General features: G+C 41.2%; 1 protein-coding gene across 3 annotated transcripts in view; it reads right to left on the minus strand.

Moving 5' to 3' along the window:
- The window catches only part of fhod3b (formin homology 2 domain containing 3b), a 90,275-nt gene that overhangs the window by 36,872 nt on the left and 37,457 nt on the right, over window positions 1-15,946 (minus strand). For all 3 annotated transcript variants that reach the window (XM_034228341.1, XM_034228340.1, XM_034228339.1), the window contains exon 4: window positions 419-486. In XM_034228341.1, coding sequence (XP_034084232.1) covers window positions 419-486 — 68 coding nt within the window. The remainder of the gene's footprint in view (window positions 1-418; window positions 487-15,946) is intronic.

A 15,946-nucleotide genomic window follows, 5' to 3' on the forward strand; every position in this document is an offset into this window, starting at 1 on the left:
GGGACTGCATCATCTTCTGTAGCTCTCTTTTCCATCTTACTGTTGGTTTACCCTCCCCCTCTATGGCCCACTGCCCGCCAGGCCAGCCCGATCCAGTGTGTGAAGTATGACCAGACCCGAACACTGCACAGCTGCCACGAAGGCAGACTCTCAGCACAACTCTGCCTCAAAAAAACAATGATACGTCCAATTGTGAGTGTGCACTGTTGCATGTGTGCACGCTCCGTATAAGACCTGCATGTTACAGTCTGAACGTGCATAGGAACATTAAAAGCCACTAAGCCAAGCAGAATATACTTCCCACGCTGAGAAATACTGAGTTTTTGGAGAATACCTATGATATCATGAAAAACGTGAAATTCACTGGATGTAGTGAACTAGAGATTTAAAAAATGTCATTTTTTAAGGAAGCAATTACCTGAAAAATCTGCTTGAGGGAAAATAGTGCTCTCCGTAGCTCCCGTCCAGTTGAGTTGTAGAGTTTTTCTATGAAAGAGATAAGGAAAAGAGAGGGGAAATCAGCTTACACACATGTGGTATATTTCCATGATGGGTTCATACATAAAGTCAATAAAACAAAAGCACAAGAGACTCGGAATCATTGTGATGTTCCCCATTACTAGGACTTTAGTGTACCACTTGAATCACACATGATGTATCCACCATGATCTACAATTCTTTCCTTCAAAATCAATTCCTTGTGTCAGCGTCATGCACACATCATTGGCAGCAATTTTCCTGAGTAGCTAAATGTGAAAAATGTCCGGCAAGAGGAAAAGTGAGAGCAAAAGAACAGTAGGAGTAACATCTGTGGAGAGTTAGTGAACAGTGGATGTTTCCTGCTGACAAAGCCATATCTGCAGATTACCATAATACAAAGTCAAGGCAGAAACTTTAGCCAATAGCCACCACAATGACTCAGAAACAATGCACCCATTAATCAGTTTATGGAAACACCAAAGAGCACTCAAGGATAGATATGATGGATGACAGATGCTTGTGATGGAGGCGGACATCTCCTGCAACTACTTTGACAATCCTTCACCCTGTGTGCAGTGTGCACAGTCTGCCAGGAAGTGGCAGCGTTGAGCACATCACTGCTGTGTGAACTCTCTCTGACTCAGCAAAACCGGCTACTTACTGCAGCATATACAGCAGCATAAGGACAGCACAGTACATCCCTACCCAGTGCAGCTCTCTCTCACGTGGCTTCTCTATCAAGATGTATTTTCATTCACCCATTTCTTGTATTGGGATGCAAGATGACCTTGTTGTCTGCTTTGACAGATACTTTCTTGCCTGAAGGCAGTCTGATATGTCTTAGTCAGCAGAGGACAGGAGACTGGCATGTACACAAACAGGCATCAACACAGCGAGGCACTTTCTTTCTCTCTTTCTCACTACATGAAGCACTTTCCCAATGTCAATCTTGTCTGGTTGTTGCACCACTGCAGATTTTGCAGTCCTGACCGGATGGGCAGGATTTATCGCTGTTGGTGTATGAGTGTGTTGAACTCGAATACCCACGCAATGAGAGAAGCAAATAGGCTGACACAGCATATGTACCCATCATACAAAAACACACACCAGTGGCGAACCATCAGGGCCTTCAAGGTATTCAGAGAATACTCTGGAACATCCAGATAAAACAAACAAAAAATCGATTTAATTATATAATAAAATGTAATAAAATGTATATAAAATGAATAAATGAGAATCGTATCTGTGTTGTTGATCTGTAATATTACAGTGTTACGTTGATTTGTTTGTCCTTCTCGGACCATGCACTACGCATTTCAGTGGTGTTGTGTTAGAAAAGAAAGCAACCAATCAGATCTTGTTCTGGGTCTCTGGGTAGAATATCCTTCACCAAGGTATTCTACATCCTTGATAGAATTGGCCGTTGCACTGAATGTACGTTTGGACTGACAGTTTGATCAACCAATCAGATATTGATTTGTAGCCAAAAGGCGTGTTCTTTCAGAGTTCCCTCGGTTCCAGGGTATTCTAGAAGTAGAGGATCTTTCTAGATGAATGTGACGAAGCAATTCATTTGCCGTTTTATTGTTTTTAACGTTGAAATGACAAGTGCAACAGGTGAAGATGAAGTTGTTGCGGAATTGTTGTGAGTACCCTTTTCAAGACGACAATTCAGTGAAAAGACGGACATTATAACGCCGGGGGGGGAGGCGGCTGCGGGAGGTGTGTGTGTGTCTACAGAAGGTCCAGTTGTGATAGAAACGGTTCGCCACTGACACACACACACACGCGCACACACACACACACCAACACACACACACACACACACACACACACACACACACACACACACACACACACACACACACACACACACACACACACACACACATACACACAAATAACTTGAGTTTCTTGTCTTTACAAACAGCTGCCACTAATTATATTCAAAAGTGTGGGAAACACACCGACCAGTACACTTGTGATTAAAAGTGTTATTGTGTCTTCAGCTGATGAGAGTGACATAAACAAGACATAAACAATGTGTGTGTTGCCAGTTCTAGGGACAAAACACAGGCTATTTGTGTGCTCATGTGGTCTGATATATTTGGGTGCCTTTCCTGTGACACAGCATCTTCAAAGCACATATAAAACATCACATGAGTGTTATGGAGGCCCAATTAGAAAACTAACATGCACCAAGAGAAAATCCTATTCTCTGAAAGAATTAATTCTCAAAAAAGTCATATCATGATGCTGGTTAATACAAAAAAGCTAAATAAATAACAAGATATTCCTCAATCTATTTAAATTAATACTATGAGTCAAAGTGTGGTAGATGTTTCTGTATTTCATTCATACATTGCAATTTGCTGCCAGGGTACGATTGTCCACAGTAATTAATCTCAATACACTTACCATAAACATTGATATTGGTATTACGCAGTCGACTTTAAAAGATTAAAAATGCATCTGAAATGCAGAGGAGCTGGGACCAGGACATATGTGGTTAAAATGCTCCCATTTGACGAGGTTGCAAAGTGCAAATAAACACCTCAGAGTCCAATTCCAACAGAGTTCTTTATCTTCAAAAGATGTCTTGTTTTTAATTTATGACTATAATGGTATTTAGTAAGAGTGCGTCCAAGCTTCAAATGTATTTTGCTCTCAGTGCCGTACATAGCTCAGATGCATGGTGAGGTGATGAGTATTGGTCTTCTACGGAAGAGTCCCAGCCAGTCACTGGCAACATCCACAAGGAATAAATCTCTAGAGGTCCAGAGGTATTACGAGGGGAAGCTGTGTGATGCTGGTGATTTGTGTCTTTAGAAATAACAGGAAAGAACTGTGACTTTTCAGCTCGCGCCCCCCGGCTGTGGAACTCCCAGTGTAAGCATGTCAGGGTGGCCAAGTCGTTATATATTATTTAATCTCCTCTTAAAACGGACACAAAAATGTGTAGTTGCATGTCTTTTATTTTGTTCACCCCTATTTTAAATGTCGGATACTATTTCTTAATCACCACCATTGTAGTAAAACACTCTATTGATGAAATAAAGAAAAAAAGACTGTAAAACGTATGCTTCCAGTGCTCTTATGCCGAATAAATATATACTGTATGTATTTTAAACTGAATGTATATACTGTATCTAGACCTCACAAGTGATTTTCATTCTTCATCATGTAAAAAGCAGTGCAAGCTTTTCAACAACTTCACCCTCCAGTGCAGGTCAAGGTAGGGCCACATCCATTTCCCTGCACTTTGGGGAAATGACTCCGTGTTTAGATTAGGGATCTCTGAAGAGACAGGCTCTGTGATCTCTGGAGCGGAAAGTCAGAGGAAGATACCCTGGGTTACTCATCACGCCTTCACCATACAAAGCAAACATGATTTGTGGTCCTACTTCAAACCAAAAGCTTGAATCAGCGTGCTCCTTTTCTTCTCAAAGTGCTAACGGCACTTCCTCACGGACATTGAATGTTAATCAGTCAACGGATAGATTACACAGAGCACTGCTGAGCAACCAGTGATCCCAGCACAGCACTACAGCAGTGATGCATCAGCATCTAGGCTACCACTGGGTTTGAATAGATCCCAGGAGCATGTTTTGTGTGCGAGAGTGTGCGTATGTGTCAATCAATCAACAACAGCATGGTGGAGAAATTATTCCATGCAGAGTTCCACTGACATTCCCCTCAATAAAACTGTCAGAAAGTTATTCCTGCCCAACACTAAATGAAGCCCATCTGCAAGAACAGACCATTTCTTCCCTGTCTCTGTGCGCAGTCCACACTGATGCACCTCCCAGAGGCCCGTCGCTAATGAGAAATAGCTCAGAGGAGATTAGTTCCATACCATTTGGCAGAGATATGCACCCAAAAGTATGGGCGCTCTGCATTTCCATCCTCAGGAAAAGAGCCTAAGACCACATTTATTTAGAGGAAATGTTTGTGGACCTCTCCTGTGGAACCTTGAAACTTCAAACTCAATAGCTCACTTCTTTTATCATGGATGTGTTATTGATTCAGGGTTAGATATACGTTTTGCACACACATTCTGGGCACTTGTACAGTAGCTCTCAAAAGCCTGACCTTAAGATTGATATAATACACCCTTTAAACTAAAGTTCAGACATCTAAACATGTTGCCAATTGTTCTTCATACCACAACACAAGAGTGTAACTGAGGACATAAAGCCTGTTTTTTTCCTCTCATCTTTACATTCCCCTCTGGCTTCTACTGACCTTGACAATGAAATGTTTTAACACAGTGAGAGTGTTATTTTTGATTTCTTATATGGATGTACCAGCGGTTTTCTTCTCTTAAATTGCAATACACAATCATGTTTTCTCAGCTGGGATAGCTACAGGGATGTAATGGTCTCATAATTATAACAATCATAAAGGTAGAAGCGGAATTTCTATAATCATCAGGAATGTGCTCAACTACTCTGAGTAGAGGAGCGAAGGTAAAACCTGCTTTGGGGCCTGGGCCAGGACTGGATGGTTGTGCCACTGCTGAGAAGACAACTTTTAGAGGCAAATCTGACTTGTGCTGCTTGAGACACCTTCTGATCCTCTGTGTCAGTGCCAGCACATTCCAGTAATGCTATTTCTTGTGTGTCATGGGTCCATTTTCTCACCAAAGACCCGTCCCAACCATTTGTTTGCCAATAAAGCAATTAACTACTTTCATTTTCCATCTGCTAACACATATAACATGCTACTCATCTGTTCACAAGCCTTTCTTTTCCAGAAAGGGCAATACAATCAGAAGGATGACTACCACTGCTCATGCTTCGCACCGCAGGCGGAACACATAAACCGCATCCAAAGCACAGCCAGGAAACACACAAAGACCCCACTGGGCAAGGCAACCCTGCACACACCGCTGTAAATTAAACTGTGTTTGCTTTCAGTAGTGGAGCCTTTAGACAGGAAGCTAAAGGGAAGGATCCCTAGCGTCTTATTGCTGATTGTCTATAAAACTGTCTTACAATGCACAATCAAATCAACAGCTGTCATGTGGGATGCAGAGATGTTGAGAAGAATACAGCATGGTTTGAGGCAATGGAACTTTTGCTACAGAGGTGGGAGGATAGCGAAAACCCTCATCACCCACTTAGCCAACCCCTATACTTAGAACTAGAAAGCCAAGATAAATAAAAAACAAAATCCATTGAGAGTTTGAGAGTTTCCTTGGAAGATAGGGGAGATCAATCACTCCTGGTACTGTATACCAACATTTGCTGCACCAATATCCCCCTTGTATTCTCAACCTGTCACTCCCACGAGCATGGTTAAAGCTCAGCTCAGAGTAACATTGGAAGAGCTGATAATTAACTCTCTTCTTGTTGTATTCAAGGTATAAAACTGTGTGTGCTGCAAATGTTGGTTTGGAGCTGGACCCTAAGAGAGAGCTCGAGGCCAGCGCCCTGCGCGTTCACACCAAGTACTTTTCCCACAAAGGTTCCTGAGAACTCTTTAGTTCTCATGAACTAAGTACAGATCGCTTTCACACCGGAAAATAATTCCTGGGGGTGGATTAGGCAAATGAAGCCGCTGACGTCACTTCTTCTTCTTCTGCTTTGGGTTTACTGGCCGGAAGTCCCCGGAGTTAGGGACTGGCTTCAGTAGAAGCTGCTGGGACTCCCAGCAGCTTCTACTGAAGCCTTCCGAGTAAACGGCCAGAACGCCGACACCTCCTCATCTCCACCACTCCCATGTTTTATTTTGTGTTGTCATAAGTTAGTCTCTCTGCGTTTCTGCGCTGGGCTAATGCTAATGCTAATAATGCAATGCGAGGATAATAAAATGGCGGCTTCACAAACGTTTTTGGGAGTTTGACGGGTCGTGGTTTGCAATCCGCCCAGCCAATCAGACACAGGAACCTTTTTCTCCCACGAAAGTCCCTGCTCTCTAACAGGGACTGAAAAGGGGGTAAAAAAGGTTCTCTAGAACTAATTTAGTTCCTGGGACTTTTTGGTGTGAACGCAACTAAATCGTAGTTCTCAGGAACCTTTGTGGGAAAAGTACTTGGTGTGAACGTGCCTCATGTATGAATTTAGCTCCATCTCAGAAAGCCTCTTCCACTGGTCAGTAAAGGCCACAGACTGTGAGAGGTGACGGCGGTAAGACTAAGTTTGGGCAAACTGTTGCCATCTGGGAAACCACAGTCTCGTGTTTACCAGAACCACCACATGACTTTGTAAAGAGAAAGGGACCCATCTTTGATTTTTGTCCCCTGGTATTTTCATGAGAAACCCTTGAGTTTACAGAATGCGTAATGGCCCTCCGCAGTCACGAAACACAGCGGCACAACAACATCGACCGTGCTTCCTTCAAATGTTTTTCCTTTCCTCCTTTCTCTCTCTGTAAAGCAAACCTCCTCTTCTTATATTTATGAAGAGAAAACACAAGTAATTAACGTGAAAGACCTCCCAACATGTGCATTGGCTTGAAACATGCTAGTTTGTGGACTGGTGATTTTCTTTATTCCTTTCTTATGGGTCTTACGAATGGGTCAATAAAAGCAGATTATAGCACTCAGGTGGAAATCATTAAGTGGGAATGCAGGTAAGAAAGGGTTTTGAGTTTAACCAAAAAGGCAATTATAAATACAATGTGGGAGGGTGTTGGCCTACATGCACACAGGCAGTTTACAAAGTGCACAGGGGAATAAGGACATTAATTAATTTGTTCCTGTTGCCTGGAGTTTATTCAAATGCTTTGGATGTTGTGATGGAAGACATATGGAGATGATGGTTTAGATTAGTCGGGCCACACAGACTACAGAAGCCTCTTGTCATTGGCAGCAGGCCTCACAGGAAGCCTGGTTGGACCCACGGGGCGTGAAAGCCTCTAAGAAGACACGCAGAGAAGGCAGCATGGGACAAGATCAAAATCATCAAAATCACTAATAAATCTGGGCTTAATCTAGTGATGAGAAAAGAGTTCACATATGGTGCAGAACTGCAAAAAAATAAAAAGGTCCAATGTGTGCTACCTTGTGTGTTTTGCAATCAATAAGATAATTTCTTTACAAAGTTAATAATCAAATATGTATCAACGAACGGTCATTGTATCTATGTTAATGACATTTTTAGAAATATGAAAATAAACCACACTGATACATTTTGATTTGATTTCCTATACCTGGTCTTCTTCTACATATCGTGTGGAAAACATAACATCTAAAATCTCACGGGAACAGGGAGGAGATCGAGTTTCTGGGCAGCGACACTTTATCCTGGCAGAGACATTTGATACCAAAGCATACCAGAGCTCAGTTTTAATAAACACAAAACCTGGCCGGCTAAACTGAACAGCATTCATTGTCCCTCCATGGAAATGGGGAAATTGACTCGTTGTATTTATTGATGTGTTTACACCAGACCTTCAGGGAAAGTTTATGTTTCTCCAATAAATTGATGTTTTCAAAGTAAATGGATAATCGTTTTTAATAATCGTGATATCAATTATTGACCCAAATAATCGAGATTATGATTTTTGCCTTAATCGAGCAGCCCTAGTCCTTCCTGTGTACAGCACTCCCAAATATATTGCAAATGTGTTTCTGTGACTTGCCAATTCCCTGCAATACCAACAATCTTGGTACATACATCTTTTCATTATTCTTTAGGGGTCCAACATGTTCTGCAGAGCACTTAAAGGGCATCACAGGCTAATTATCTCCTGTTAAAGTCTCCTCAATAAACTGTACGCTACCCAGCCGTCAAGATGCTATCTGACGCTGTCAAACAGTGGAGGAAAGCGAGGGTGGAATCTGCAGAATTCCAGACGAGGAGAGAGACATGACAGCAAGGCCAATGTGAGGACAGACAAATCTTTCATTAGTGCCCGTCTGTCTAATGAGTCATTCCTTAGCTACCAGGTGGGGTGACCCTCACTACAACCCCCCCCCCCCCCCCTATACCCCCCTTTTATTCCCTCTGCTTTTTTTTGTAGCACACTGCTCCCCTCCCTTTCACCTCCTCAGCAGGGTTTCCCCACATTTTCCACCACTGACACATATAGGTAGTGGAGCGGAGAGCAGTGTAAAGGCAGAGACTTATTCAGCAGACCAGACAAAAGCCTGACACAGATATAAACTATCAGGGAGGGTCTACTAGGGGGTGGTGACAATGACAGCTGTAACACAGTTAACCAAAGTCACCATAAAGTGAGGGATTCTACTAAAAGGGGAGAAGCTAGTTTCGTTTTATTCCTGTGACTGCAGGTGAATGCTCCTCTAATATTTCTGTATGTTTGTAAGGAGGTTGAGTTGAGGCTGTTCTCCATGTGTTGCTTGTTAGCCAAACAGGTTGTCTTGCTGCAGTAAAAAAAAGTAGCCATATTTCTCTCATAGGCTCAGAGATAAATCTTTTAATTATTGCCTTTTTAAGTTTTGATCTATAAAAGCCAATTTCTCAATACAGACTTTGGGAATCCTTCAAATCAAACGTGTTTCACTTCATGTACTGTAGTTCATTTAGATTTAAAAGTTTAATTTGTTTGGATAAGGACAAATACTCTCAACAATGACCTCAATGACTCAAGCCTTATCAACTTCATCCCCCTCTTCCTCTCTCACTCCTCCTGGCTGTCTCTCTGCCTCTGACTTACTCTGCCCCCTCCTATTCTTAACAGCCTGACGCGTGGGGAAACGCACCAGTGCAAACTCTGTCCAATAAACACAGGCGTGCTGAGACCACATCTATTTCAGAGTCTGCTCTAGGAGTAGGAGGCAGACTCATGTGGAAGCACACACATCTGTGACAGTACACCATCTCATTTCCATACTGGCCACACTGTAATGGAGAGGATATGGAAAAAGCTTTCCCATCTGATAGTCTTTGTGTCAGAAACACCTGGTTTGTGCATAAGGGGGGGGGACCCATTGCAGTCTCCCCTCCAATTCCTTTTTTGATTATAACATTTCTTCAGGGTAAGATGTGTTTCCTCCTCAGTGAGGAAGAAGAGGACCTCTGGCATCTGTCTGTCATCGGTTTAGGTAAAGACACGATCTAGTTAACCTGACATCCAGTCTAATAAGCACAGCTCCCTGTCATCAGGGCTGCTCCAACACATAATGACCCGAGGTAATTACTTCCTCCCGTCAGAGACAGATGGACACTTGACAACATGTTTGACAAGGAATAGAAGTCCAGTCAGAACCACATATCTCCAAATCTGGGGATTTTGAGTTCACATACAGTAAATTGAGAGATGATGTGTTCCTTTATAACACAACAAAACAGGCCATTTGTGTAGCCCACAAAAAGTGACTTATTGGAGATACAGTATATGATTTTCACACAAAAGCTAAAAAAAACAATTTATATGCTGAAAGAAGATAACATGTTTTGTACTAGATATATAAACACAATCTTACAAAGGGAAGAAGTATTTGAACATAAGTAAGCTCACCTAACTGACTGCTGACAACATGAAGCCTTGACTGTAGGTCAGGGTTAGGGTTAACTAGGAAAACTGGTTTGTACACATATGGACAATAAAGACAGAAACAACTAAAATACCTCAAATGTTTTCTTTCACATACTGTGAAATATCTTCAAACACTACTCATTTCTTGGCTGTGTGAACTTCAAGCCATTATCTTTTTCCCGGCTCCACAATCACACTGGCACAGATGTTACCTACAGTACAGTCATCAAACAAGCTAGCGCATGAGTCGACTTTAATAGTGTCTGAGAGCTTTCCCTTTTGGATCTTCCCATCAAAAGTCTTAGTCATAGTGATATGATTTCTAAGGAATCCATGGAGGACGACAATGAGAAAGGAACTTTATCAAAAATGCTTCCCAGCTATGATAGATATGAACACACATGGTAGACAGTAATGGTGCTGTCATGTGAGGAGGTTGCACCTTGGCACCGGCTTTGTTATGCCAGGCTGGGTGTGAAGTGTGATCTGACTGCTGACAAGTGGCAGAGCTTGGGGAAAAGGTCAAGTCAGCACTAATATGGAAAGCCCAAGAGACAAGATACTTATAACACAAGGACTTGTAAAAGCATGCTGCAATTAGAGAAGCATTATACTCTTGCTCATATCTGACATTGTGAATATAAAACATGAGATGGGATGTAATACCACTCCAATCCAAGTAGTTTGTAAAACTGTTTTCATCTGAATAGTAAATTATCTCTATTTTCGAGGAGGTGTTTTGTTTGGATACTGCTTTATTCGGAGGTGTCATTGAAATGAATATAATCAATGCTTGGCACAGACAGTCAAAGGACCGAAATGTTTTGTCCTCCGGGGCCAACCTGTTTGCCCAACTGGAACAAATTCACAATCAACAAGACGGACAGCCCTCTCTTCAAAATCCTACTTGACGATGCCAAATGACTGATGTGTTCGCTGTTTTATTCCTCATGGATCATATCAGAAATGTCTCACTCGTGTTTGCACTGGCAAATAAGGGTTTTAATATTTGCTTGGCATGAAATGAGTACAGTCAATGTGCACTTATGGTTGTATTCAAATGTTGTTGTTTTTTACTTTAATCTTTTTGAGGCCTAGATTAAAGTATTGTATGCAGATTGACAAACTGATGTTGTATATTGAATAAGCACTTTTGCTTAACATGTACTTCAACTTGAAAAAGTATTTTTTGTAACTACATTTTAACACATTTTTAAGGCCCAATGGACCACAAAGCTCTTGTGTCTTTGTTTTACATTGCAAAGAAAATTATTGAGCAATATCTAAAATATTCAGCTACCTGTCAGCTTGGTAGGTTCAACTATCACTTTCTCCACTTTTAGTCGTCTTCATAACACCCCTAGCACACTTTGACTGGTCTGAATGAATACGGTAAAACAGTAATCTGGATCACTGTACCACACCGGGCCTGTCTCCCAGAGAAAAGACTCAAATCCATAACATTCTGACATACTCACACACACAGCAGACGTTAATCCATATCGTGATGAAATGAGATAAAGAGCAATTCCACAAACTTCAGATAAAATGCAATAATACCCCTTTGATAGATATGAGTGTCCTCTGTGATCTCATGTTACCCTGGAAAAATCATCAAGAGATGAGCCAGTATATTGCAGTAGGCTCCTTGTCTACATTTTTCAGGACACTGGGCCTCTTCCTCATCATTCATCTGTCATGTGTGACGGGTTCTAGTGAATGTTCCAAACAGGGCTGTTTGAATGTGAGGAGGAAACCAAGGCCTTTCTACCATGCATGATCCTTTATGAGCTAATTTAACCATGGCTTGTATTGGTGTGTTTAGATTTGGGTTAAGTTGATGAAAAACAGTTTAAATGTCTTTAACTAAAAGGATTTTTAACACACATTTTCTACAGCAAGCAAATTCCACTTGGTTGTAACAACAGTAAAAACAACTGCTTCTGCATATCATACTTTAGCTGCATTTAAAACAATGCAATATGCAAAAGACATAGCTCTGGTACTTTAGATATTAGTTTCTCCATTTGACAAGAACAAAACTATTTAAAAAATATGCCTGCTTGGAAAATGAAACAAGCTGCATAACTTCAATACAAAACTAAATTGGAGAAAATACTGCTGCAATAAAAAGTGAGACTGGAGAAGGTCTACTTTACTGGCATCTGCTGCCCACTTTGAAGAGATACATACCTGGCTTTCAGTAAACATGCCCTGGCAATATAAATCAAACTAAGAGATTTTTGAAAACCACCATTAAGAGCCAGTCATGCATCCCTATGGCATGACACTGCCAAGGTGGATAGGGATTGGCTGGCACACCTAAAGCACCCTCAATTTCTGATGGGATAAAAAGGCGTTTTGGCTCGCAGCACTTCAGAGGATCAGCCGTCTTTGGAAAGAAAGAATGAAGTGTTCTCTTACCTTATTTAGCCAAAGCCAGCCATCATAGCATAGAGCATGCAATGGAAAAAAAGGGAGAGACCTAGCCAAGATTATGGTCCAAAGCTATAAAAGACAATGTCAACAAAACATACCTTAACGTAATGAAAATATATTTTTGGTATGTGGATGACAAGAGGTGTGCCCAGCCCCAAGACTCACATCATTTAGGGAGGAACCACATGCTTTGGGATAAGAGTGTCTCATAACATTTATTTAGAAATAAATAGATGGGGTGGATACATGGCACCTCTTGTTACTCCAACAAGTGGGAGAGTTATTCAAACACTAATTCCAGATTAATGCAATCTGCTACAAAGTGCATGGATTTGACAACATGAAAAGACGCATGATGAGGTTTAGCTTGGCTACTTTCTCATTTCCCAGATAATGATACATAAGATTAGATTCCAACACTAATAGTTAAAACAGCCTAGCTCAAAGTCCTGACATACACCATTTGTTATCTTACTGTATTTTATCCACTGGCAGCAAGTCTCCATTAATTTCCTCTGAAGGACGCCCAAGTATGTGTGTGTGTGTGTGTGTGTGTGTGTGTGTGTGTGTGTGTGTGTGTGTGTGTGTGTGTGTGTGTGTGTGTGTGTGTGTGTGTGTGTGTGTGTGTGTGTGTGTGTGTGTGTGTGTGTGTGTGTGAGAGAGAGTGCTTTATCATGAGATTATGTGTCTCCCAGGATGATAAAGGTAAGATATTCCTGGCAGTCTTTACAAGGTAAAGTACTGACATATGGGAATGGGAACAATATATGTTACAGTAAATAAAATGAAAAATAAACTATACAATAAAACCCTGACAGAAATGGCAAATGCAATGTATTCCAGTTTTTAAAGTATCATAAAATGTGTTATACCTATAGTTCATGACTAATCTGTGAAACTGTGTGTCTTAACCATCCTAACCCCTAGAGGTCTCTCTCTGTTTTTCTTTTTCTTTTCAAGCTTTACTGGGTTTGCATGAGAAGTAGAGTTAACAGGTTTAACTATCCCAACAAGACGGGAGGCCAGTGTAATAAAGCTCTCTACGCAGCGGGGGGTGAGATTTAGGCATGGTTGGATCTATAGCTATGGAGACACAAATGTGAAAAAAAGCCCTTGCATAATTTTGGTCAAAGTGATGACATGGTGGTTTTGGTATTTCCCCCTCTTTCCCCCACAAAAGTAAAGCCCCAAATATTGACTGGCTAATATGTGGCTTGTACCCCAGTACATTCAGGTTCTATAAGCTCATTTTGCTATGCATTTGACCCTTGTTTATCTTAATCTATGTAAAAAGTGCTTCAACGTATGGCAATATCAGGTAAGGTTTGACTTCTGGAAACGTACTGTTGGATTTACTGTGATATTTATATTAAAGGTCTCCTATTTTGCTATTTTTAGGCATATATTATGGGTCACAGATATATAAAAAAACATGTCTATGATGTGTTTTGCTCAAAATACCAAACAGATCATGCATTTTAGACATCCCTCAAATCCCTCTATTCCAGCCCTGTTAGAGAAACGCTGATCTGGGTCATTAGCTTGAAAACTTTTTTTACAAATTCTCCCTCCAGTAAAGATTAGCTCTGAGTGTTAACGATGCTTGCTAATATAAACAAAGACCATATTACGTCCAAAACAGTTGGGCATTGTTTCTGATAGCAATGTTTCTGATAGCGCCGTGGGTCCACATTTCCGATATTACGTAATATCGGACGCAAATCTGGATCAGCTCCGTTGTACCTCCGTTTTTAGAGATTTGGGTAGGGAGGAAAAGAGAGAAGTTTTGTCTTCTTACACTTTGTGAGTTCCCTGGCACACCAGGGACACATATTTATGTATAAAAGACATAAAAAAAGTGCATTTGACATGATAGGTCCCCCTAAAGTTTATTGGCACAATTCTGAAGGGATTTTGCTGCCAATTATGTTTATGATATTGCAATTTCCCCAAACTGGCTGCATTGTATTGTTGTATATATATGGATGATTATTTCCATTGTATAATACCAAGCATTTTTGGCCCAGATAAGCAAAATAAAACCTGGCTGGTTTGGACTCTCTTGCACAGGACCACACATACCTTTGCAGTATGGTTTGTATGAGGCTGTGGGTGTACTGTGGGGTGTAGGCCTGATGCCTTTCAAAACAGTGGATTTCATAGTTAAGAGAACTGTTGTACCCCATTGGGCTTGTGGTACAAAGGCCATGATGGATTGTAAATCTTAGAGCTCACCTCATTTGTATTTCATCATAATTGACCATGCATGGGCTACCCGTAAAATCGGCCAGATTTAAGAGCCAAATCTTGAACATAATATTTATGACTTCACACGACCCACATACACGTCTGTTCATATACCCTGCACCCTTCCTATCCGTGTGAGGCAACAGACATCAGCCCTGCATGATCGCAGCGTAACAAGCTCAGACACCTTAGCCTAACACTATGGTACCAGAAACGTTTGATGTTTTCACATTAAGCTACTCCACTCTTCTAGTACTCGCCCTCTTTGGCACCCCTCCAACTTCCACCCTGTTTTGACCCTGTGCCAGTTTCACCAAAACCTTTTCAAGCACACCTGGTAGTGGTTAGGCTCAAACACAGCATAAAGCTCATGAGTGCTGCGCAGAACACAGGAAGAACTTGACAAAAATGTGCACTCAACACATGTACGTATTGAACTGTATTTCATATTGGAGTTTGATGTGTGTAAGTGAATTAAATCTAATGTTTACCTAGCTACTTTGTGTGTTAATCTGTAGTGCAGTTGGACCAACACAACTGCACTACAGTTTAGTAAGCCTACAGTAAATGAGTCCAGATCTATATATTTTTTATTATTTCGATGAACTTCTGTTAGAAATAATAGTCGTAAAATAGGTGTGATTAACATTCAAGGTATTATTTTGTGACAACGACTGAACAGGAGTCACAATCGACTAAGGGTGAAGTTCTCGTAAAACTCTGCCACACCTGCTGAGGAGTGAATGAGAGTTGAAGTACTTTACCATAGGGGGAGTCAGGAGTGTGTGTGTGTGTGCGTGTGTGTGCAGCATTACTCACATATACCAGCTGCAAAATCAAAGGCTTAATGGATGGTGTAATTTCACTGATTCAGATACATTTTCACTGTTCAAGAGATTTAAATCGTCTCATGCAGATTCCAGGAACCTCCCTCACCATGCAAGGCTAGTATTAACAGGTATACAAGAGATACTGGAATGAAAACAAAGTTAGGATCCCAGTGTGTCATCCGTACAAACGTGTTCATGTTCTTGAAAAAAACCCTCACTGTTCCCAAGGCTGCAGTGGGTGTTTGACTGGACTATGCTTGGCTCAGATCTATTCAGATAAATGTGGAACTTTGGAAATGCTGGACCGAGCCAGCTGGATTCCATAAAGGCCTCAAAGCAGCCTTTGCACTCTCTGTAAAAGCCACGGGATTTAACCAACGGACAACGTAACCTCTATATATTCTAAATATTACATGATTAGAAAGAGTGGAGGTTAGATAAGCAGAGCAGAATATACCACACAATTACAGACTTACAAACACAAGCTGTGTTTGGACTGAGAA

The sequence above is a fragment of the Gymnodraco acuticeps genome, unplaced genomic scaffold (genome assembly GCF_902827175.1).
Source record: "Gymnodraco acuticeps unplaced genomic scaffold, fGymAcu1.1, whole genome shotgun sequence".
NCBI lineage: Eukaryota > Metazoa > Chordata > Actinopteri > Perciformes > Bathydraconidae > Gymnodraco > Gymnodraco acuticeps.